We start from the raw sequence: 22,744 nt of genomic DNA on the forward strand, positions 1-22,744 counted from the left end.
AGGACAGTTGAAGAAGCACATGTTGGTGAATACAGACCTAGGAATGCTGCTGCTGTTTGTAACTGTGGCAGACCTCTCTCCTTAAATGCCTTCATGTGGATGGGAACACAGCCCTGGTGGTACCTAGTTCATGCCACTGGGATCAGTGGGTGCCGCTGGGACTCAGGGATGGGGATTTCATAAGCTCAGGCAGGTTCAGGAGCTGTAGAGAGAGTCCCTGTATCACCCTTCATTTCCAGACAGGAACTGGGAGGCACTGGTCCCTAGGCAGATGCTGCATGGAGAGCGTAGCTGTGTGTTGCCATGGGAATAGCAGGGAGAGAGCTGGTCAGCTTCAGCTTCAGCAGCCGACTGAATTTCTTTCACCTCACTCTAGTGATGTGAAATGTGGACTTTGCCTTGGACGGGGGCTGCCTGCCAGCAGCACCGCCTGTTGGTGGGGCAGGCAGTGGGGCACACAGGCAGTGATCGTTCCCAGCCCCTCTTCTCCATTAGGTTTCCTACCCTGGGGTGGTGGGATCAATGTGCCAAGGCTGAGGGTGCTGGGAGCTGCTGTCGATGCTGAGTAACCAGGCTGTTTTGCAGACTGATTGCATTTTAGTGCTCAGGGCAGATGGGCAGCATGGGGAGGAGGGAGGCAGCGGTCTGCCTGTCTCTCTCCATCTCTCCCTTTTTGTTGGAGAGGCCTCAGGTGATGAGCGGCCATCCCTCCAGTGAATCCAGGGGACAGCGCTGGGGATACCTGCCTCCTACAAGGTAGTTAGTGATCTCAGACTCGGGGAATTTGCCATTTTTAAGAACTTGTGTCATCGTCCTATCACCATTTCAGACATGGCCAAGGCAAATACCCTTTATCTTCCTTTCAAATACGTTGCTGGGACTAGGAGTAGGTTTTCGGGTCGAGGTCAGGACAGGAAATAGCAGAGGATGATGTAATGCCAAACCTATTCAAGTATAACATACTGGTACAACTTCTGCATTGTGCGACAGCATGCCATTACGCAGCTGTGGATTATAACTCCCCTGAAGGAAATCTTCCTTTCCTTTGAAAATACATAATAGTATGTGGCACACTGGGAATTTAGGATTTTGGTCATTTCCCCCTCTCACAACCATCGTTTCAGAGAAACAGTGTTAGTAAGTTTTAAAAATACTTCTAAGGCTATTCGCAGTATTCATCCAGGGTAAACTAATTAATTGCTAACACCAGATATGTGAATTTTCTTTTTCATGGGTGCTTTTAATTTACAGTATGACTGTATTACTGATGCTTAGAAAACCTAACAGCAGTGTGAAGGTAAAGTCAGGAGCACTTGGCAGGTGAGGAGCTGCAGCTTGGCTCTTGCACCATTAGCCTAAAAATATTGCAGCATTGAAACGTCCTGCATTCTGACAGATGCTGCAGCAACCGACATGCAAATTCTTTCCTCACCTATCCAAAATAGCAGAAAGCCGCTAACAATCTTGATCGGCTCCTTTAGGCTTAATATAGTCACCACTTGGTCTCATCCTCACAAGTACCTTTAAAAAAAGATACTCAGTAGAGCCCAGTCTCTGCTGAACTTGGCAGCAGAGTTTCAGAGCCTTGAGAGAAAAAATAGCGTGGTGGGCTTAAAATTAGCTGTACAGTTCCCACTGACTCTATTGTCACAGGGTGTTATTCACACAGCATTGTTATTATTAGTGCTATTGTTGTTATTACTGTTGTTATTACTTCATCATCATCAGTGGTGACTGTGCTCGCCAAGACAGTGCCTGGGACTGATCAGACGTTGTGTTGTTCCAAGCAGAGCACAGGCAGGGAGGAGTAAATGCTCGGTGCTGGAGGTGTTTACAGCCTCTAAAGGCAAGGGCAAAGACATCAGGTATCGAAGACGAAGAGGTATCATGCAAGCAAAGTGATGACAGCTCCATAAAGCAATGATTTGTTTCTCTGGAAGGGTTAGCCAGCTCTAGCTAGCTAAAGGGAAAGAAATTGGAGGGGATAAGGGATGGATGGAGAGAAGGCTGGGTTCAAAAAACACATGGGAAAAGGGGGACTGAGATGAAGACGGTGAGGAGCTCAGAGAGGGTCTCTGGTTCTCGCTCTCCCAAGTCACCGCTTCTGTAATAAAATTAAAAACCCTAGTTCATGATTCACTGAAGCTCTTCCTTCTGACTCTGTAACTTCTGAAAATTGAAAGGTTAATGAGCCCAGCAGTGCCCAGACACCTTCTATGTGGGGGGCTAGACTCTATCTGAGCTGGGAATGATCATAACGAGTGCCATCCAGGTATTTTCCTCTTAGGTGTCTTAATATGTTTCCAGAGCTGTGTAGTGGCCCAAGAGAATCCAAGTTGTCCTCTGCGTCTTTCTTTCCCTCTGTCATATATATACATGTAACTTTGCATTTGAGGGTTTCAATACACTTCATATCAATGAACTTTCAATAGAAAATCATCAAGAGAGCCGGCACTTTGGCCGTGCATAATTATCAGAAAAAATACAGGCCTCAGCACATAACTGGGTGAAGGAGCTTCCCTGCATTTTTAAAAAAAGACTTGTAGTTACAGTGACTTTTCAGTAAGACAGAGCAAAACATGTTGCTTAAATGAGAATTACAACCACACAAAGAATCTCACACAGATGACCCTCTAAAGAAAAAATCCCAAAGCAATGAAAACTAAAGCCCCACTTCTTTGAGACTGACATCTAAAACCACACCATGCAGATTTGTTCCAGAAAGGTGAGAGATTCTTGAAGTCTTTGAAGGGTAGCAAAATATGGGCCTCAAATCTGATGCCTGATTTTTAGAAGTGAAATAAGACATTTGACTCCCCTTGAAATCAGTACCAGGTAAAGAGTGCTATGCAGCTTGCAGAATCTAGTGATTCATGTTGAAAAAAGAAACATTTTCACTGTAAAACAGTGCTTTGAAAATTGGATTCCTCTTCAGATCCCATTCACAGGTTCTGTTTTGCCTCTGTCATCACTGGAGATCAAACTTGCAATACCACCTTCAGCTGCCTTCCCTGTCACGAAAAGGAGTTAGAGTTCAGTGAAGGGTTGAGTTGGTAATTTTCTCCTCCTCTATGTCTTGTGCAGTTGCAGACATGCTGTAAAAGCAAGGGTTGTATTCCTCCAGATCTTGTTTGGACAAAAGATAGACTCAAAGAATTTAAACTTCTCTAAAGCTTTGCAGCTCACCTTTTCAAATGTCAGAGGAAGTGCAATAAAGAGAAACCAAAGACCTTTTCTTCCGTGTTTAAATGGGGAGGCAAATTTCAGGTATGAAGGAGATGAAACCTGCATCTACTTGTTCCAGTGAGGTCTCCTACGACAAATAACCTCCGAAGGGAAAGCCTTCCTTTTCCTTTAATTTTCCCAAACCGACTTTCACACTGCATGAGTGTCAGAGCAGATGGGAGCCATGAAATCATGTCAGACAGATCAGAGGAAAATGAGACATGGAAGTTTTAGTTATTTTGAGTAGCCAGGATAAGTTCCTTGTAAATGTATAGTTTTAAATTCAGCTTCGGTAAGTGGCGTGCTTATAAGTCTGGGGGTCATTTAAACTTCCCTTAAGTAAACCAAATTGTTCTTGTTTGTTTTACAACTTAAAGGACAAAAAACTCAAAGAACAAGAAAAGAAAGGGGAGATTCTTCACCGTCAGCTCCCAAAGAAAACTGAGAAAAGTCCAGTTTCATATAGACAGCCTTCTTCCTGTCTTATCTCACAGATACAGAACACCAAGGCTCTGCTGAAGGACCGGAAAGTCACCAAGGCTGGAGGTCTGGAGAAAGGTCAGTGGGAGAAATACCAGTGGTGTGTCCCTGTATGCATGTGCATGTGTGGGCATGCACAGTATTAATGAGACCGTCTTGTGTGTTGCATATTTGTTGGTAAATAGTTGTGGGCTTTTGCATTCGCTGTCTGCTCTGGAGGTGGTATGTGAAAGAGGACTGGATAACATAGTCAAACATTGAACGAAACATCCTGAGGAAACCATGACGATGTTCAGCAGTCATGAGTGCTCACTTTTACTTCTCTTCTTATTTGACAGAATTCCCACAGTGTTTTAAAAAAAGCTTGCTTTCTCTATTTATATGTACTTACACAAAATCATCTGCACTTCACACTGGTGCTTTGAAAGCATTAACACCCACCCCAGATCACTGACAAAGCAAAGCTGGTAGAGATGCTTCTTCCTACCGGCAAATGTGTTTTGCTAAGAGAGGACTAAGGGGCAGCACGGGAAGAAATCCCTGACCCTGAGGAGAGTGGCTTTAGTGGTGGCATCCCTGGAAGAAGCAGCAGGCAGCAGCTGATGGTGGAGGAAGGGGAAACAGGCAGCCAAGAGGAAATGCGGGTGGGACTGCCAACCCCAGCAAATTTCAGGCAGCAAAAGGAGGGGGAAAGGCATTAATGGGGAAAGGAAAAGACGAGACAGCCAGAGGAGAGCAGAGCATTAATCACACAGGGTAGGAGGCAGCCTGGGAGGGATGGGTGAGAGCTGCTCACAAAAGGAGGTGGAAGAAAGGAGTGGAGGAAAAGAGGAAGGGAAAATGGGGTGTCGGCAGTGCACACCTGGACAGGAGACATTGAGGAGCAGGAAGGTGATGTAGCCAGCTGTTAAATGAGGGAACTAAAGGTGGGGGGTTCACTACAGAGCAGAGGGGGGAAATACGGTGATGTAAAGTGTTTACTGTGGTGTCAGGGGGTTATTTAGAGTGGTGGCTTACGGTGGTTTCATGCTCTTTCTCATGACTTGATAATATATCATTTGATGCTTTCTACCTTAAAAAAATATCAAAATGGTGTTGGTCTGGCAGCATAGGCACATCTGCTGTAAGGTAGCAGTAGTTCAGAGGGTTGGTCAGAAATGGGACATACTTTTTGTGAAAAATGTAAAAAACGTTTAAAAAGTGCTCATTTTGTTCAGATTTGTTGTTCCTTTTGGGAGAGAGGCACAGGGAGAAGTAAACCAATTTAATTTTTTACCTCATTAGGTTTCTCCCCGCTTTTTTTAACCGAAACCTGACAATCATTCAGATCCCAGCTAAAGCATTTCTCTGCTTATGGAAACCATGTTTTGACACTTCTTAAATGAAGCGGTCAAATAATTTTGACCGGTTTTGGAGAGAAGTTAGTCAGATTAAACCTGTTCTGCCTTTCCCAAACAATTCTCAATGTGAGTGATTTCATCCCATATATCCATTCAGGTCCCAACCCCTGCCAAGACCATCCCTTTCAGAAGAAGTACATGTGAGATTTGTAGCTGTGACCTCAGGGCAGACCTAAATTATTTGATATCCCTTTTAAATGGTTTGAGACTGAGGAACTCATGGACAGTGATTAACTGCTGGTTCACTATTCTTTCGCTTAGGGGGAACCTACCAAAGCAAGCTCCTTGGATAGCTTTCCATAAAGGTAGCAAAGCGACTAGCTTGGGATAAGCGAGTGTCAGCATCCTGTAGAAACCGAGCAGATCTTCTCCACGAGCTGTTTTGTTTTACTGGGCCAAGTCCTGCAAAGATTGTTCCATTTATATTTGGTCCTTGCTGGGGGAAGATTCTTGCTGAAGTCGATGCAGCAAATCTGTTCCAACTGTAACAGCCTGAATCTGGCCAGTGCAGCTACTCCATATTTACATGTGTGAAACCAAGAACAGATTTTGTTCCAAAATGCAAGGAAAGACATTAGGAATTAACTCACCGTTGTCCCCTGTGTCTCTAGGTATGTCAGCGAATACAGTATGCAGACCCAGTTAAAACCATACAAAGCTGTGCTAAGAAAGGGGAAATGTGAGATTTCTCAGACATGGCCTTAGAGGATATAATTAATGCAAACAGCTGAAGACATCTGTGGTTTTCCATTTCATGTCTTTGTCTTACTCAGTTTAAGCACTCTTCCTGCCTTTGAGGAAAGTGGCAGATAAATTGCCCATGAAACAACAATGTAAGTATCAAATGAAAGTCAGGGAATTGTGTTCTGAGTATATTCCTAAGACCATTTGTTTTAGCTAGTGCATTTGTCACGCTCTTCTAAAATTTGTTAAAGGTGATGTTGAATGCTGTCTGCCATAAGGCAGAGAAGGCAGTGCTATTAAATGCAATCTGGTCTTCTGGTTCCTTTTCTGATTGCTTTGCAGATTCCAGCGGTGGGGTAAGCCCTTTCCACGAACCCCTGGCAAACAAGACGGGCTGCGTCACTTCCAGCTCCCTGGAGTACCTCGAAGTCCAGCAGCCACCCCCCAGAACCCCTCGGCTCCTCAAAAGGCAGGAGTCCCCACAGCAGGAGCCGGCCCGGATCGGGGGCCGGGCGAAGGACTCTCCTCTCATCCTGAATATTGTGCACTCCTTTGAGTCAGTCGACAGAGAAGACCAAATAGACCAGGTTTCCCCCTCTCATCAGTACAGGGTTTTAGGCTCACCAATGAATTTCCCTTACAAAAGCTCAAGTGAAAGGACACTGTCCCCACTTTTTCAGCCAGGGAGTACGTCCCCTGTCCACCCCACCCAGCTCTCTTTCACATATGAAGAAAAAGCGTATCCGGGAAAGGAAGAAGCAGTGTCCCCTACTCAGCTGGTTTCCAACAACCCCTTGGGCAGCCCTAACTGTGTTAAAAGCAGAGGCAGATTCCCCATGATGGGGATTGGACAGATGCTGCGGAAGAGGAACCAGACGATGCAGTCGACAAGCGACAAGCCGCTGGAAGCAAGGATGCCTCAGCTGCAGCAGATGAGCCCCACGCAGATTTCCTTCAATGCAGCAGATGCTGTCAGTGGCCAGTGTTAGTCTGACATCCCGGGATTTGCACTGCTCTTCTCTGGGACCTAGCCTTTTTTACTTTTAACAAGAAGGGAAAGCCACAGGCATGTTACTGTGACTACACAATCTACTACAGTGGTCCAACGTAGAAGATCAGAGGTCTGCTTGTATGGAAGGTGTTGTCCTACATATTAAAGTTGCAAGAAAAGGGCTTTGCTTGTGCTGTTAAGAAATATTAGCATTTAGCATCTGACTGTACAGTAAAACATGTCTTGAAAGAGCTATGTGAATATGTATTTTCACTGCTCTCATCTAGTATTGCAGTAAGGTTGATTGGAAGAGCAGCGAGCATTAACAGTTAGATTCATCAAGGTAATCTGCGTGGTGCCATGAATGCCAGTTCCATCCAGGATCTGTGGTAAGACTGTCCATGCTCCATCTGCCTGTGCCACATGGTACATGGTACTGCTACAGGCATTGTTCACGTGGCTAGACAAGTGGAAAAACTCGAGATACTATGTCCAAAGTCAGCTTGCTAACAAGCGCTGCCAAGATGAAGTTGGTAGAAGCTTGAATAAAGACAGAAGTGATCTAAACATTCAGAAAAAAAGTGGGAGTATTGGAAGTCAAAGCAGATTTTACTGTTAATTACATAAAATGGCTAATAACAGAATCATTTTTTTTCCTAAAGAAAATGATGATTTTACTATGTCACTCAGAAGAAAAGTTATTATTTAAAAACAAATTTCATCACATGGAAATTTACCGCACTAGGGGCCTGTTTCTTTCGTATGAGGGGCCTGCAAGCGGATGCTTCAAACAGAAATCCAGATTGCAGCACGCTGTGTTTAAACAATCCAGTCACCTCCAATTTTTGTAGTTGTACGAGTTCCATGGCACGCCTACATGCAGGACTGTGTTAGCCCCTGTTACAGCAAAGCAGCATTGGACACACCTGAAGGCTTTTCTGAGAGACTGCAATGAATTAAAAAGACTAATAAAGGACACATCAACCTGTACCAATGCCATTTTATACTGCAAGATTGGTAATGCAGTGGTTACCAAAAATTCAACATTGTTATGAGCGGTGAAGATTAACTTTCTTAAAAGGCGTCATGTTCTACACACCAGTCTTCTTTTTCTAAGTAAATGACACATCTGAGAGGTTGGCAACATTTTTTTGGTTCTGTTTCTGTCTTCAAACCATTTCCTATAAATTAGAAGGTTTAGCCAAAGACTACTCTTTTCTTTCGTCTGTACTGCGCTTGCATGTGTGTTTGTGTGTACGGGACATCTCAACAAAGCTTGTTCCAATCTGGTTCCCAAGCGGGCAGCCCTGGCCCGCCTATGCCCCACTGCTGCCCACCCACTTAGCGGCATTTCAAAACGCAGGCAGCAGAGGCATTGTCTTCTTCTTGGGGTTGTCTCTGGAAGACGGGGATTTTGCCTCAAGACCATTGGCAGGAATCCAAGCCCTATATTTATCAATATTTTTGCAAACGATTTTGTGGCCCCTTTGCTTTGGTGTCTGTGCAAACGCTGAGAGTTTCCCATGTTTGAAAAGCTTTTCATGAGAGAGACACACACGGGGACTGGGGGAGGAGGGCCAGCAGAGGCAGGGGAGAAGGTCTCCAGCAGAGCCCATAGCTGAGCGCATGTTCGCAATTCTCAGTCTTACATCACAATCTGCAAGAAAAAAACTGGACATTAATCCAGATACTGACAGAACAGATAACTGGACTGTTCAGCATTTTGAATGCTTGCTGGCAAAACCAGCAGAGCGTGAACGCCCAGAGCGCCCTTCTCATCCCTGCAGATGGGACCTTCACCTCGGCACTGAAGCCGCCCATCCGTTCGGTGCGAGGGAATCCATATGCGTCTTGTACTCTTCAGTGTAGCCTCTGAGGTAGCTTAACTACCTGTAAAATAACAGGCATAAAAATCCCAATATGATAAGAAAGACAGCCCTGAAATAATTTTACTCATTTTCAGATTGAAAAATGTCATCTTCTGTTTGTACAGAGCACCTGTGCCTCCCAGGGGTCCATTCTAGCGCTTCCTTTCGTTTAAAATCGTCAAAGCATTTTCTTTTTCTTCATACTAAGAACACGTTTGTGCTGCAAAGCTAGTGAGTGGGAACCACTGAAATCCCATCTTTTGCTTGTGTCGGATTTGCATACCTGAACAGATGGCAGATACTGACTTGAATTACAAACTCAGGTTTATTTGGAACCCAATAAAAGGTTGGGGGAGGCAGGAAAGAGACATGTATTTTTTGTGAAAACCCAGTAAATATGTGTAAGAATCAGAATTGAAACAGAAATGTTAAATCTTTTATTATATTTATAGAGAATATATGAGTACTACACTGCTAAAACATAACCATGTATCCAGCTTAGACAGTAGCTATGTACAGTCAAACTGCAGTGACCATAGAAGGGACTGACTGAAATACAGTAGTGGAAATTCCAGGGGACAAAATTGTATTTGTTATCATTATTAAATATATGTACTTTTTGAACAAGATTGCCATGGACTGCTGAATTTGTTTGCCAGGTCACTATGTAGCAAGGATTATCTAAATACAAAAACAGCCAGCAAGATGGTGAGGTGACAAGAGGATTGCCAGCACCTTTATCTCCACCCATCAGAGGCTACTCCTTGGAATCTGGCTGCTGACTTGCCTATAAACCTCAAGTGAGCTAAAAGGCAGCTGGGATTTCTCTTGCTTAATATCAGCCCTCTGCAAGTTGCTCGTGTAGTCTCTGGTCATTATCCAAGCTTTGTTTGTCACCAGTGGAGGCTGATAGGTATTTCAAGTTCTTCTCACCTTAAAACAGAAATCCAAAATGGTTAGAATGAATTGCTCCTCAGCAACGCGTAGCTGTTCCCAGATATGAGGGAGGGAATAGGGTCGATCAGTTCAGATGAGAACCCAGCTTTTAGCCATATGAAGTCACAGCAATATAAACAAAAGCATTTGCTGACCAGCTTTCTGCACCTCTGGACTTAACATGGTCAAGTTGTAGGGACTGGTCCTACCTTTGCTCAGCTTAGCACCGCCATGCAAACTGGTGATCAGCCTGGCAGCTTCAGTTGCAGCGTTTCTGTTGTTGAGCCCACAATTCTTCTAAGTGCTCTTTCTTCATCCTCCTACCTTTTTACAAATGTGTTTCCTACAACAACTGATCTGAAGACCTCCAAAATCAGCGGAGGTCTTTTTTCTGGTGTTTGCAATAGGCTTGGCATCGAGCCCATAATGAACGTGTTTGATGGATCTGAAAACGCACTTTTGAATTCAGGTCGTGCACTGGGGAAAAGAGCACTGCTGAGCTTTGGATGCAAGGTGGAAGCACCAGGGCTTTATGGGGCCTTTTTTAGGTACTGTTCATCTGCAGAACCCAAAGAAGTCAATGGAGCAGCTGTGAAGCGTTTAAAGAGGGTTTTGCAAACTAACTGATCACTGGACAGCAGTTCAAGATCCATAGTGATAAATGCGATTTTATTCAAGCTCTTCTGCCTGGAAAAATAGGTGTGGAATTTATTCAGCAAGACAACACAAATCAGCATCTGTTGCTAAAGGTGTTGGTATTTGTACTTCTCCTGTAAATGGGCTGATAAATATTAAAATTCCCGAGTATCAAGATTTGCAGATCCTAAAAGTAAATAACAGTTACTTTCGTACTTTCGCACTTGACATCACTTGATCTTTGCAACAAAATCCCTTAGTGTGTAGCTGCAGAAAGGTTGGGTCGGGTTTGCAGGAGAGTTTTCAGTCCCCAGTGCACCAGTAAGATGGTTTGTCAGCCTCTCCCCGGAGACAGCCCAGCACAAATCTCCCCAGGCCAGCAATGTGGCTGTGGTTAATGTATGGAAGAAGGGAAGGGAGAGGGGAGAAAGACTCAGTGGTCCGTATAGCTTTGCCGTACTTCTACCGGGCAGAGCGTGGGGCTGGCCAGTAAACTTGGTGTGTTGCTGGATCTAGGGCTGCTGCTTGTAGTAAGGGATACACCCCCTCCATAGCTGGTGTGACAAAAACCTCCTACCCAAGAGGAAGGTGACCCTTTATTTGCTCTTCTGTAATTAAGCTAGAAACTTTACTGTTGGAAGCACCCCAAGCTCGTAAGGGCCTTGCTTATCAAGAAGTGAGCAGAAATTTCAGGGCCGCTATTGCTGTGTGCAGTAGTTTGGACTTTGCCTGCCTCTTCCCTGCTTTTTTAATACTCGGTGATCACAAACAGTCAATTTTCTCTTTCGTTTCCCCCTCCACACGGCTTCCCTGGAGCATAACAAAACTGCCGGGCACAGCACCGGGGCCTGTTTTTCCTATTAAAAAGTTCCCATAGCTCTGTGGAGTTGAGAGCTACAAATCACTCGCGTGCAGAAAGATGGCCGTGTGGCAAATTCATTACTAGGTGTGACTCCACGGTCCCTCAGCAAGCTCCTTGCCTCCCGGTTATGCGACTTGTTCACATCGGAGGAGGTCTCCAGCAGGAATAGCGTGGGGGAATACTGGGAGAGGGTTCAACTTCACGTCATCGCTTCTCATTGAGAGAAACATGCTCCCTCAGAAGTGAGTGAGTGTCTCATTTGCAGCAGGTTTTCCGTCAAGGGAGCCGCTTGAGCATCGATTCCTAAGCCGCGTACATTAGCGTGTGTTTCCCGGGGCATGTTTGCATTGCCTGTAATTGTCTTTCAGAAAGATGGCTTGCAGATGTATGTAGGGGGAGGACAGGTGAAATCATTTTGAGTTCTTTCAATGTTTATTATCAAAAGAAGCCTGAAATATGATTTTTTCTGTTACTGAGGTACAGGCAATTAGCTGTTGTTGGAAACAAAAGGTGTCAGGATACAGCCTAGAGCAGGATTTGGAGTTAACCGGAGCATCTCTGCTGTCTGTCTGCTGATGCCAGGGCAGTGAAAAGCCCAGGAGAGAAGAAATAAGAAGAGGTTTATTGATTAAGGGTGAGGTTCTAAACTTGTTTTAAAATTTTGGTTAATATCTGAAAGCAGGACTACTGCATTTTTGAGATACAGATTATAAACAAATATATTTATTAATGTTTGTATGAATAGCACTCTTCTACCTATAAATGTAAAAAAACCCCAATTCGTTGTATCTACTACAACCAGAAAAGATACACTCAATCTAAAACAAAGAAAAGAAAAGCTATCAGAGGCTTTGTTTTAAAATAGCTTCCCTCTTTCTGTTTCACAAAAGAAAACAGAGGTGTTGGCCTGTGCTGATAGCATAGGGATGGCTGTTGGATAAAATGGGGTTTTTTCCTCCCATCTCTGCCTGTCCCCAGACAATTTGTTTTGGACTTACCCATGTGTGGGCTTGGACTTGTTTCCTGTGCGTCCCGCTGAGCTGATCTGAGTCTCTTTCCCTACCCAGTCACAAATCCTCATGAAATCTGTGAAAACTTTGGATTTCAGAGACCTCCTTTGATTGTAAGTAGCCAGGAGGGCTCAGACGCTGTTCAGGACACTTGCAGAGGGATGGACAGATCTGGGATCCACACCAAAAATACCTTTTTCACCTCATGTCGACCTGAGTGTTATTGAGGGGAGTATCCGACATGTACTGATGTCCAGTGTGTGAGGCATTTACCCAGTAGCAGAAATTACCTGGGTGCTCATGCAGCAAAGCTCACATTCGTGTGCCCTGCTATCGGGCAACCCAGCGGCCTGAGATTCCTCCATCTACCACGCCAACACACTAGCCGTTTGAAATTACGGGGTTTTTTGGCGGCTCCACTTTTAAAACCCTGTTTTAATTCAGCTCAAATGTTTCTGTCACTTCAGAAGACAGGGCTTGGGGGCGGAATACAGATTTGCAATTGCCAGGTTCACAAGCTCTTGCAGATTCTGTCTTTGAGTACAAACCCTTCCCTAGAAAGCCTTCAAAGCGTCTGCAGGAGGCCTTTGTGTTGGAAAGTGATCTGTCCATCCCCATGAGAGCCACCCACCTCAGACCAGATCCTAAGTCTTTGAAAAATGACCCTGAGCAGATTTCTGAGAGGAGGCTGGGTTGTCTTAGCAACTCAATTCCCTGAAGACCTCGGCACTGCAGAAGCGAGGGATTTTGGGGGGCAGTGGCAGAGTGACCCCCCCCTGTAACAGCTAAATGAAAGCTGAGGATGGGACACGGAGCTGCTGAAGGTTGTGAAAGATGAGACAAGTTTCTGACGTGATCTTGCTGTGTATGATCAGCCCCCAGCAGCATCGGTGGGAAGTCCTCCACGAAGCACTCGCAGGCCTTGGAGCTCATCCTGCAAAAGGCCACTATCACAGTTTGGGAGGGGGAAATGGGAATGTAACACGGAGCAGAACCCTCTCCCGGAGACGATGTCTGTAAAACTTCTGCGCTAACATTTTAATCAGGGCACCTGTAACTCCCCCAGCAAAAGCTCCTCTCTCACATTTATTGATTATCACTTTCCAAAGAGCAATTAAGTAAAACGTTTGTGCGAAACAATTTTAGAGGGGTGAAAAAGTCCATTTTCACAGCATGGCTTCTGAATGGAGGAGTTAGCTATCCGAACAGAAAATGTCTTAAATCAGTGCTTAACTCTCCAGTCCCTGCAGAGGCCACCAATTTGTGACGGTTTATGGATTAATTAGATTTTACATTGAACCCCAGGGCTATTGATAAAAACTTCAGGCTTTTTACTGATGAGTTTAAGGCTTACCTTCTTAACAACCACGCACAACACAAACCTTCTTATTTAGTTACTTAAGCAGGCAGCAAAATTGCAAGTTACAAAACCAGCCTTTATTTATGAAAACGACGGCGTAGCGGGTGTTGCAGCCAACATTTTAATGCGCACAGCTGTTTTGTCAAGCACCTTTGAAGAGGAGAGAAGGGAAAGAGAACAAGCCTCCATCCCCTCAGTCAGCAGGTGGCCACTGCAGAAGGTGGCCTTTGGGCTGGGTCCTTCAGGTGTCAGCTCTGGGAACCGGCTGACAACAAGGGGGAAGGTGGAGGAGACCTGGCTGGGAAAGCAGGCTGATGGCAGAAGTCCAGGAGGGATACTCTTTGATGGGACTTTCCTGCTCTTTGCCACAGCTAAAATAGCCCTCGGAGTAAGCAGGTTTCCTGCATGCTTTTCAGCAGCTTCCATAGGCCAGTATTTATCATTTCCCCCCAAGCCCTGGGCCTGCAGCTCGGCCTTGGGAGAGGACACCAAACTGCATCATTCCTGTGGAACAGTTAATGAGACTTCCCCTTCCCTCTGTGCACCTCATGCTTTACCTGTAGAGGGTTTCCTCCTACTAGTTACTGGCCTGAGCCCACAAACGAGGTGACACGTGCAATACCCTTCAGCGAGTGTAATTTGCAGGTTTAATGGGAATCAGTGAGTAGATGTAGATGTAGTGCTGAGGGACACGGTTTAGTGGTAACATGGCAGTGCTGAGGTAACGGTGGGACCTGATGATCTTAAAGGTCTCTTCCAACCAAAACGATTCTATGATTCTAAAATACAGCAGCATCTTAGGCCACTGAGGTCAGCGTGACTTGGGATGCACAAAGGAGGGTATCTCCTTGGTGGGAAGGTGCTGCTTCTGCCATCTGATGTCAATAGCAGCGAGTGGTGCACAGCAGCTGGCACGGGGCACGCATGGGGCGTGCGAGCAGCTCAGCTGGGCTGAACTGGGATGTAGAGCCCATCAGTGCTGCCTCGAGGGAAGCGGAGGCAAATGGAGCCTGGGAAATGCCAAAGGAAATGTTAGTAAGTGACATTTGTCTCAGAGATGGGTGTCCAGAAGGGACAGGAGGGAAGATTTCATTTACAGCTGAGCGCAAATGACCTCAGGATAAAATCTGTGGCTCTGAAAGTACTGCTGGATGCTTGCTTTATTAGCACAGAGCAGGGTAGAGCTCCTTCATTTGGGCTTATTTTGTATGTTACGAGGGAAAATCTAACTTTATCCTGTAGTCTGCTACGTACTGGTGTTCATGGGTACATCCCATGCCTCTGCTCATGGTTACACGGAACAGCAGCATGGCAGAAACCATCTCAGCAAGGACAGTTATGTGTTGCTTTCTCCGAGAGTCACCACACTAATTATTAACTCAGACAAATGAAACCAGAGGGCATGCAGAGGGAAGACAAGGAGTAGATAAGGGGCAGCTCTCCCACAGCTGGAACCTCGCAAAACTAAGGCTGCGGCTGAACCATCCACCCTTTTCTTCTGGTGCCCACCACCCTCCTCCAGCTCTCCTGACCTGTTTCTGCCGTCTCCCACCCTGGGGCTGGTTTTCTGACACTTCACAAGGAGCAGCTTCATGAGGTGACTGAGCTGAGAAATAATTAACTTATTTGCTGGGCTGGTTTTCAGCTTCCCCGAGCCCATATACATTCTAGCACCTGAGAGGGGATGGGAGCACATGGATGGGGTGGGGGGTGTCACCCAACTGGCCAGGGCAGCCCTTGCGACCAGTCCAAAGTCCTGCAGAGCTGCACCCTCAGGTGCTCTGCTCCCAGGTGGGAGCTTTTCCTGATGGCTCAGAAACAGAAGTCAAAGGCCTGTTTCTTCATTTAAATGTGAAGGCAAATTTGAGATGTTAAAGCCCACTGATCTGCGCGTGCTTGCTTCAGCAATGGGTCTGCCTCAGCCTTTGTAGCAAAACCTGCTCAACCTTTCACATCCACAGCCCCAGAGGCAGGAAAATCTCTATTTCTCCTGTGTGGGAGAGCAAGGACACAGCAAGGTTGGGCAAAGCCGTCGTTGCAGTTGCCAGGAATGGGGCCGTGCCCCATCAGCGTGCAGTGATAACTGTGACAGGTCACCAACGCTTCTAGCCCGAATCTCTCACAAGCAAATCTGAAAGGTTTTAATCTGCTATTAAAATTTTTGCAGCCTCAAGACTCTCCCAGAGGCGACACTGCAGCCAGGCTAGATGGCTGTGTGCAAAGTCCCAGATGAAAAGACATTGATGCTTAGGCAGTGAAAGCATTTAAGAACATAAAGCTGGCAAAATAATGTGTCCTGGATGATGCTCTGTAGCTAAGAGAATTTCATGTGCAGAAATAGGGCTAAATAATCATTGTTTAATTATTTTTTCCTCATAATGAAACAGTGCAACCTCAGAAAATAAACATTTTTAGAATGAGTAGAAACTGCACGGAAATAGGGGAAACCACGGGGGGCTTGCTGATTGCAGCATTAAAGACAACTGCTGCCTCACCAGTGGCTCTCACTGTCTCAGACCTGTGTTAGGCCAGTTTTGATGACTGCCTAACTTCTTTATTTTGAAGAGATATGTAGAAGTGCAAAGCCCCATGGTCTTCTGGGGCTACCACAGCACCAGCGACATACGGCCCAAGTCTGAGAACATGGATTTAGGTAAAATGAGTATATATCTGGTGCTTTTCCCAAAGCTGAAATCAGTTCTAACCTTTCTCCTTCCTGAGCTTGGAAAACAGCTGGAACTGATGCTTTTAAAAGCATGCCTTACCTTTCCAGAGCTGTGGTTTGGGTTTCTCTGCTGAACCAGCAAACCTTTCAGTACTTGCTCCACAATGCTCAGTTCAGCTGGAGTATCTCCATTGCAGTTTTAGGAGCTGGTGCAACATCTGAAGGGTGGACAGGGAGCTGAAATGGAGGATCCCCACCAGGCAGGGCTACCTGGAGACTGTTTCAGGCCTAGCATAGGCAGAGCAGCTGAAGAGCTGCTTTAAATCCCATGGAGACATGTGTGTCCCTAAGGGCTTAGGTGCCTCTGAATGCAAGCAGGAGAGGGTGGGCTCTGCAGCATCTCCTTTGGGAAATATTTGGTACACCTCAAAGCCAAAACTGCACTATGGCACTGTGGACAGGTATTTCAGTCCGTCTGTCCTATCAAGAAACCACTGGGTAAGGGAAAGGGGACAATTACTTAGGGTCTACATCATCTGTCTTTACTGTAAGTCTACAATAATGGAACCGGGGTGACGCAGAGCCCCAAAGCAGGGCTGGTTGTCTTGTGCCTTACAAGGACAATATATTACCACACCCCAAGAGCTCCTTTCACAGCATTTCATTTAAATATTTCATCCATGGGTGCATCTGGATGTGACCCCCCCTGTTCTTTCCCAGCAAAGCGTTGAGGATATGAAACTGCGCTGGGAGTTTCACGTGGAGCTGCGCTGATGGCTTTGCATCAGCAGCACCTGGTTAAAAAATGCTTGCCTTGCTATCCTGGGGTGCCTCTGGATGCAGTTATTCACCACTGCTGTTTCACAGAGTGCCCATCAGGTTGTAGATTCAGCTCCTCCAAGGCTGCTGAAATGCGCAGAGCATTTGATGCATAAATCCGTGCAGTTGTTAGCCACGGTTGTCGTTCTCCTTCTCCTCCGGATCTGATGTCACGCGAACTTGCTGAGGGGGCAGGGATGGGGCAGAGCCATCTGTGCAAATTCAGTAAGGACTTGCCAGTGCTTTAATGCAGTTTGTCTCTGATCTGGCAAATCCCATAGATGCTCAGAATTTTCTTTTTTCTCGGAGCTGTGCTCTCTTTTCCAAATGGAAAAGATGACATATTTAGGTCTGCTCTCCAGGATGCTTTAAACTACTGAGTGCAGTCCCCCAGTTTACCCATGCCAAGACACCAGGAAAGGACTCATGTGTCTAAGATATGTGCTAGTCCCAGCTCCAAGACGTGTTCATGCAGGGCTTGGCAGAGCATCATCTGACCACCGCACCTGCAGCAATAGGTAGGGCGATGAGAGATGCTCCTGCTCCTGCTCCAGGAGCATCTGAGTGAGGAGCTGGGCTGGCAGATGGCCTGGGGCTGTGATTAGAGCATGTGACACACTTACTGTGCCTGTAAGTGACAGCAAAATGCTCCCTTCCCTGCCCCCAGCCCAGGTTTTTTTCTGAGTTCTTGCATTTCAGACTGTGTGCTGGGACCGGGGAGGACGTGCTGCTCCCCAAGGGCTGCACACCCAGACGTGCCGCAGCTGCCCAAAGGCACAATGTTTCACTCAGCAGGTTTTGTGTTCCTAAGCTGTTACGGCTATCTGGCCTCTGGTGCAGTCCTGATTGGGAGCCCTGACAAGGTGACTTGAGGTCTGCCTGCACCCACCCCGCGTAGACCCACCATGGGACCCTGCATACCTGCAGCTCCAGGTTTCTCTGATTTCTCTGCCTTTTCAGATGACCCCTTGAGCAAGCCATCACAAGGCTTTACATACAGTGCAGTTTTCTGTGGGGTTAACACCCTCCATAGCATGAAGAACGGGAGACCCTCCAAACAAATCTAAATCCGACTGTTCCTCAGATGAATGATCCCCATTTCACAGAATCACAGAAGCACATAATGATACGGGGATGGAAGGGACCTCTGGAGATCATCTAGTCCAACACCCCTGCCAATGCAGGTCCACCTAGAGCAGGTTGCACAGGAACTCGTCCAGGAAGGTTTTGAATGTATCCAGAGACAGGACACTCCATCACCTCCCTGGGCATCCTATTCCAGTGCTCTGCCACCCTCAAAGTAAGGAAGTTCCTCCTCATGTTTAGATGGAACTTCTTATGTTCAAGTTTGTGCCCATTACCTCTTGTCCTGTCACTGGGCACCACTGAAAAAAGACTGGCCCTATCCTCTTGACACCCAACCTTTAAGTATTTATAGGCATTGATCAGCTCCCCCCTCAGCCTTCTCTTCTCCAGACTAAAAAAGCCCAAGTCCCTCAGCCTCTCCTTGTAAGAGAGATGTTCTAGGCCCCTAATCATCTTTGTAGCCCTCTGCTGTACCCTCTCCAGCAGTTGCCTGTCCTTCTTGAACTGGGGAGCCCAGCACTGGACACAGTACTCCAGATGGGGCCTCACCAGGGCAGAGTAGAGGGGGAGGATAACCTCTCTCGACCTGCTGGTCACACTCTTCCTGATGCACCCCAGGATGCCATTGGCTTTCTTGGCCACAAGGGTACATTGCTGGCTCATGGTCACCAATGACAGGGGCTTGATCCATGTCATACGGAATTTCCCGCTTCGGAAAATCCCACCTGAGCACCTGACCTGCACGCTTGCGGTTAGCTGGGAGGGAAAAACCTCTCATTGCTTTCAGGCACTGCACACCACTGGGAAAAAACCCACTCTTTCTAAAAAGCCACCCAGCACCTGTTGCTTAGTGCTCAGCTGAAACACTAAGCCCAAATTGGTGACTTTGCAACAGTCTCCATAGTGATTAATTGTACCTTCTCAGACAGGGCATCGTGACTTGGCAGGGGAAATCAGATGCAGAAGCAGAAGGCCTCCTTGCTTGTAATAAATTGGGGAGAGACACATCTGGTTTAGGGGACCTGCTTTGTGGTACTGCTGCGGCTCCTCAGTCTCTCCAGGTCTGTGGAAGGTGCTCAGGCAGCAGCACAGGGCTGAGGCGGAGATGGAGAATTCCCCCTGTAACCCAAACGAATGATTTCATGGAAGACGATGCTTCCCTGCCTACCACACCTGATCCAAATGCAGAAGTGATGAGAAGGCACGGGCTGACAGCACCAGAGGATGAAAATCCTCATAGCGCTCGGTGAGGCTTGTGCTGAAGGATTCCTCCAGGAAACGGGGATGTGGCATCCACCTGAGCCCACTCACCGCCTGTTCTGGGGGATACTTCTTATGAGAATGATTTAAGGATGGTCAAACATTACAGGGAAGAAAGGATGTCATAAAACAAATATCCTCCACGTTTTCTGTCTTTGCAGATGCATTCTGGGAGAGCCTAGCATCTGTGTGCTCAGGCAACTGCTCCTCTTTCCAGCTCATCCTTTTCTCTGGATATTTTCTGCTTTTCAAACTGTGGTTGCCAAGAGAGCAGCTTGCATGGACAGTGTCATCTTCAGGGAGTCACGTCTCATCTTTATTCGGTTACCTGCAATCCTCTTTGAATGAAGACACCAAATCTCTAGCTCACAGCTAGATTAGAAAACCGATTAGTTACCTGTGCATCCCATGTTAGAAGGATAGGATTATATGGCAGTTACAGAGGATCAGACTCAGCCTATTTAAAGGGATGCTGACACCCTGGAAGCAATTTTTACAAGCATTTTACACTGAGCATCCTTGCCCCAAATCCTTTTAGGCACGTTAAATGAAATCTTAAAAGTCAGTTTCTTAAAACCATTGTGGTTTGTAATTTGTGCTCAGGTGATTAGGGACTAGAAAGGCAAACTGCTGGCAATTAACCTTGTCATTCTCCGTCTCAAGTCACAGACAGCACCATGGTGACAGCACTGCTTAGGCCCAGGTACTGACCTGGAAACATGATAAAGCTGTGTGCGGGTTTTTTTTCATCTTTGGGAAAAAAAAAGTAATTGATGCATTGGAGTGGCTGCTGTGCCTTCAGAGTTTTAAAGAGCTACTGAGTCATTAGGGTTACAATATTTTTTAATGACTAGTAATTTAACTTCAGGGTTACAGTCATGTATTCCTGTATGTTTACTATACATGAATATTATTGTACATGAATATATAACTCACAGGTGAGTGTCTGGTACCTGATACACACAAGGAAAGTGGGAGTAGGCAGGTTTGCAAAATTAGTTGTTTTGTGTCCCTCAGTGTGTATGTCTGTCTTCCATGGTCATTTCTGCACTGTTGGCCAAGCTCAGCTGCAGTTCACAGGGATGCAGCAGTGGCAGAAATCACATTGTTCCTAGAAGATTAATGAAAATACACAGGGAGATAGAGAAGGTAGAGCTTGTACTCCCACAGAGGACAGGCTGCACTCAGCTTGCAGCAGAAACTGGAGTGCCTGCTCAGGACATAGGTGCTGTGATGGATGTAGGTGCTGTGACCACCGCAGCCATGGGAAAGCTTCAATCAAAGCCCGTGTCCTCCTCGGGCTCCCCAGACCCCAGCCATGGGACTGATCTGTGGGAGGCTTGGCTTAATTACTCCCTTTGCTCATGCAGTTACTCTTCTTGTCCTGCAGTGCTGTCCTTCCCCCCTGCCTGCCCCCTTTAAAATGCAACCAGCTACTCCAGCTGGCTATTAAGTTTGTCATATCAGTCCTTCTCAAATCCATGGCAAGCATCAAGGGCCTTTCTTTTTTTTTTTTTTTAATTCAGGTTCTAAAAATCCTTGTGCACAAGGATTCTTGTACTTCTCTGTATTTGTCCCTAGTCTAAGTTTATTGTATAAGATGTTCCTCAGGGAGCAAGTAGCTGTTGGGCTGTAAAATGCATCCTAGGGACCTGTTTTTTCCAGCGGGGGAGAGACCTGCTTCTGACAGCCATGGAAAGGGAGATAAGATCAAATCTAACGCCTTCTCTGTTGCTCATCAGGCCCATAACCCAGATGCATGTGCTGATGTTGACCAGCACAGGCTGTGGGAGACATTCATAACTCCTGCACTGAGGGAGACATCCATAACTCCTGCACTGAGGCACTCCTGCACTGCATTGAGCTCATGAAATCAGGCAGCAAAGCTTCCTTCCCAGTCAATGGGGAGAGACAGGCTCCATCTCTGAGTCAGCCGACTGAATGATCTGCGTTTGCCCTGGGAAGGAGCCGACCTGTCTCTGCTGACTGAGGGAGGCGGCTGAGTACCTCCGCATATATCTTCGGAGAATTTGCAGCTTCTAGTAAAATCCGCTTCTTTAGCAACGTTGAGTCAAGTGCACGTGGCCTCCCATTCAACGGCCCTGGTCTCCTGCGGCTGTATTCCACCTTTATTCCTCGATGTGCTGCTGCATAAGCAGTACAAAAATAGCCTGTCTTCCAGCGAGGAGCCTTTCCAAAGCTGCCGTGCTTGAACAGAGGGCAATGGGAAGAGGCGGAGGGAAGAAGTTTTTGTTTATTCTACATTTACTTGTCTTCCAGTGTTTGTTTTTTTTCTCACTTTGGGAACAGAAAAAGGGGAAAAGGTTGCCAGGATTCAGAAAAGTTTCTTTGAGCAGCAATTTGCAGAAACTGGAGGAAGTCAAGGCTGGGGAAATGGATCCTCACAGCCACTTGAGACATCAAAACCCTAATTTCTTTTCACACATGAGACCAGAGTACCTTTAAGAAAGAAACATGCACAAAAACCCACTCAAAAGCACAAATGCTGTGGAAAAAGCAATGGTCCTAAAAGGACCATTTCTAAATGGAAACGGTCCTTTTCTCTAAAAGGAAACCTAATGATGATGAATGCATCAACTCCATGAGTGAACATCTGTGCTCCTTCTGATAGGCATCTTCTGAGGCAGAAAGGGTGGGTTTCTCGCACAGCACTGGCGCCCAGAAACATCTGAAACCCAGACTCCCTCCTGTCCCTTCCCCTGGAAAGGGGCTGCATATGCACTGAATGCCAGCAATCGCTCTGCCTTACAGCAACAACCCAAGGGAACAGCATGGGGTTTACTGGGCAATAAACATCCCGCTGGCACATTATCCTCCTGTGAAGTGTCAGACTGATGACCCAGGGACAGTGCTGTTTTACAGTCACTCCCAAGGAGAGAAGCTAAGTCTACAAGACCTCTCACCCCCAAAGGGTAGTCCTTGAAATATCTTGCAGTACAAGCAGAACTGGTGTGTTTTCATGTTTTAGGCTGCAGGATCATCCTCCCTCAAATCAGAGTGATGGGCACTTCAAAAAAAAGAGAGATAAAGTAGCAAAATAAATAAAAGTATTTTTAGCCAGACGTATTTTAGCTAAAGGACATTGGTGATGCCTCACTGAACTCAGTGGAGGTAAGGTAACGTATAGCTTGCCACAGTAATGATCTGACAGAACTGATCTCGGATTCAGGTTCTGACCCAGGCTCAAGCACCAGAGATTTTGGTTGCAGGTGGTTTTTTTTTTTAACTCTTTCCTTAACTAGCAAAACTGTTTCCCTAACTAGCTTAAACAAGCAATACGTATTAGGAATGGCTTCTCTTGGATAAGGAAGAACAATGTTTTTTCTATTTCCTTGTCTTTCCCTTTATTCCTCTCTCCATGCTACCGGTGTTAGTGGTTTCGGTCGGTCTATGTACCACTTGAGGGTGGAAGGACTGCTCCTATCACGTGTCTAAGGCACC

At 46.3% G+C, this 22,744-nt stretch overlaps 1 protein-coding gene across 1 annotated transcript in view; it reads left to right on the top strand.

Annotated features, from left to right (window-relative positions):
* Positions 1-6,778, top strand: part of HUNK (hormonally up-regulated Neu-associated kinase) — a 60,348-nt gene extending 53,570 nt beyond the window's left edge. Inside the window, exons 9-11 of the mRNA XM_074152964.1 lie at positions 2,489-2,520; positions 3,587-3,783; positions 6,132-6,778. Coding sequence (XP_074009065.1) covers positions 2,489-2,520; positions 3,587-3,783; positions 6,132-6,778 — 876 coding nt within the window. The remainder of the gene's footprint in view (positions 1-2,488; positions 2,521-3,586; positions 3,784-6,131) is intronic.
* Positions 6,779-22,744: the final 15,966 nt, after the last annotated feature.

Source organism: Numenius arquata, chromosome 1 (genome assembly GCF_964106895.1).
Source record: "Numenius arquata chromosome 1, bNumArq3.hap1.1, whole genome shotgun sequence".
NCBI lineage: Eukaryota > Metazoa > Chordata > Aves > Charadriiformes > Scolopacidae > Numenius > Numenius arquata.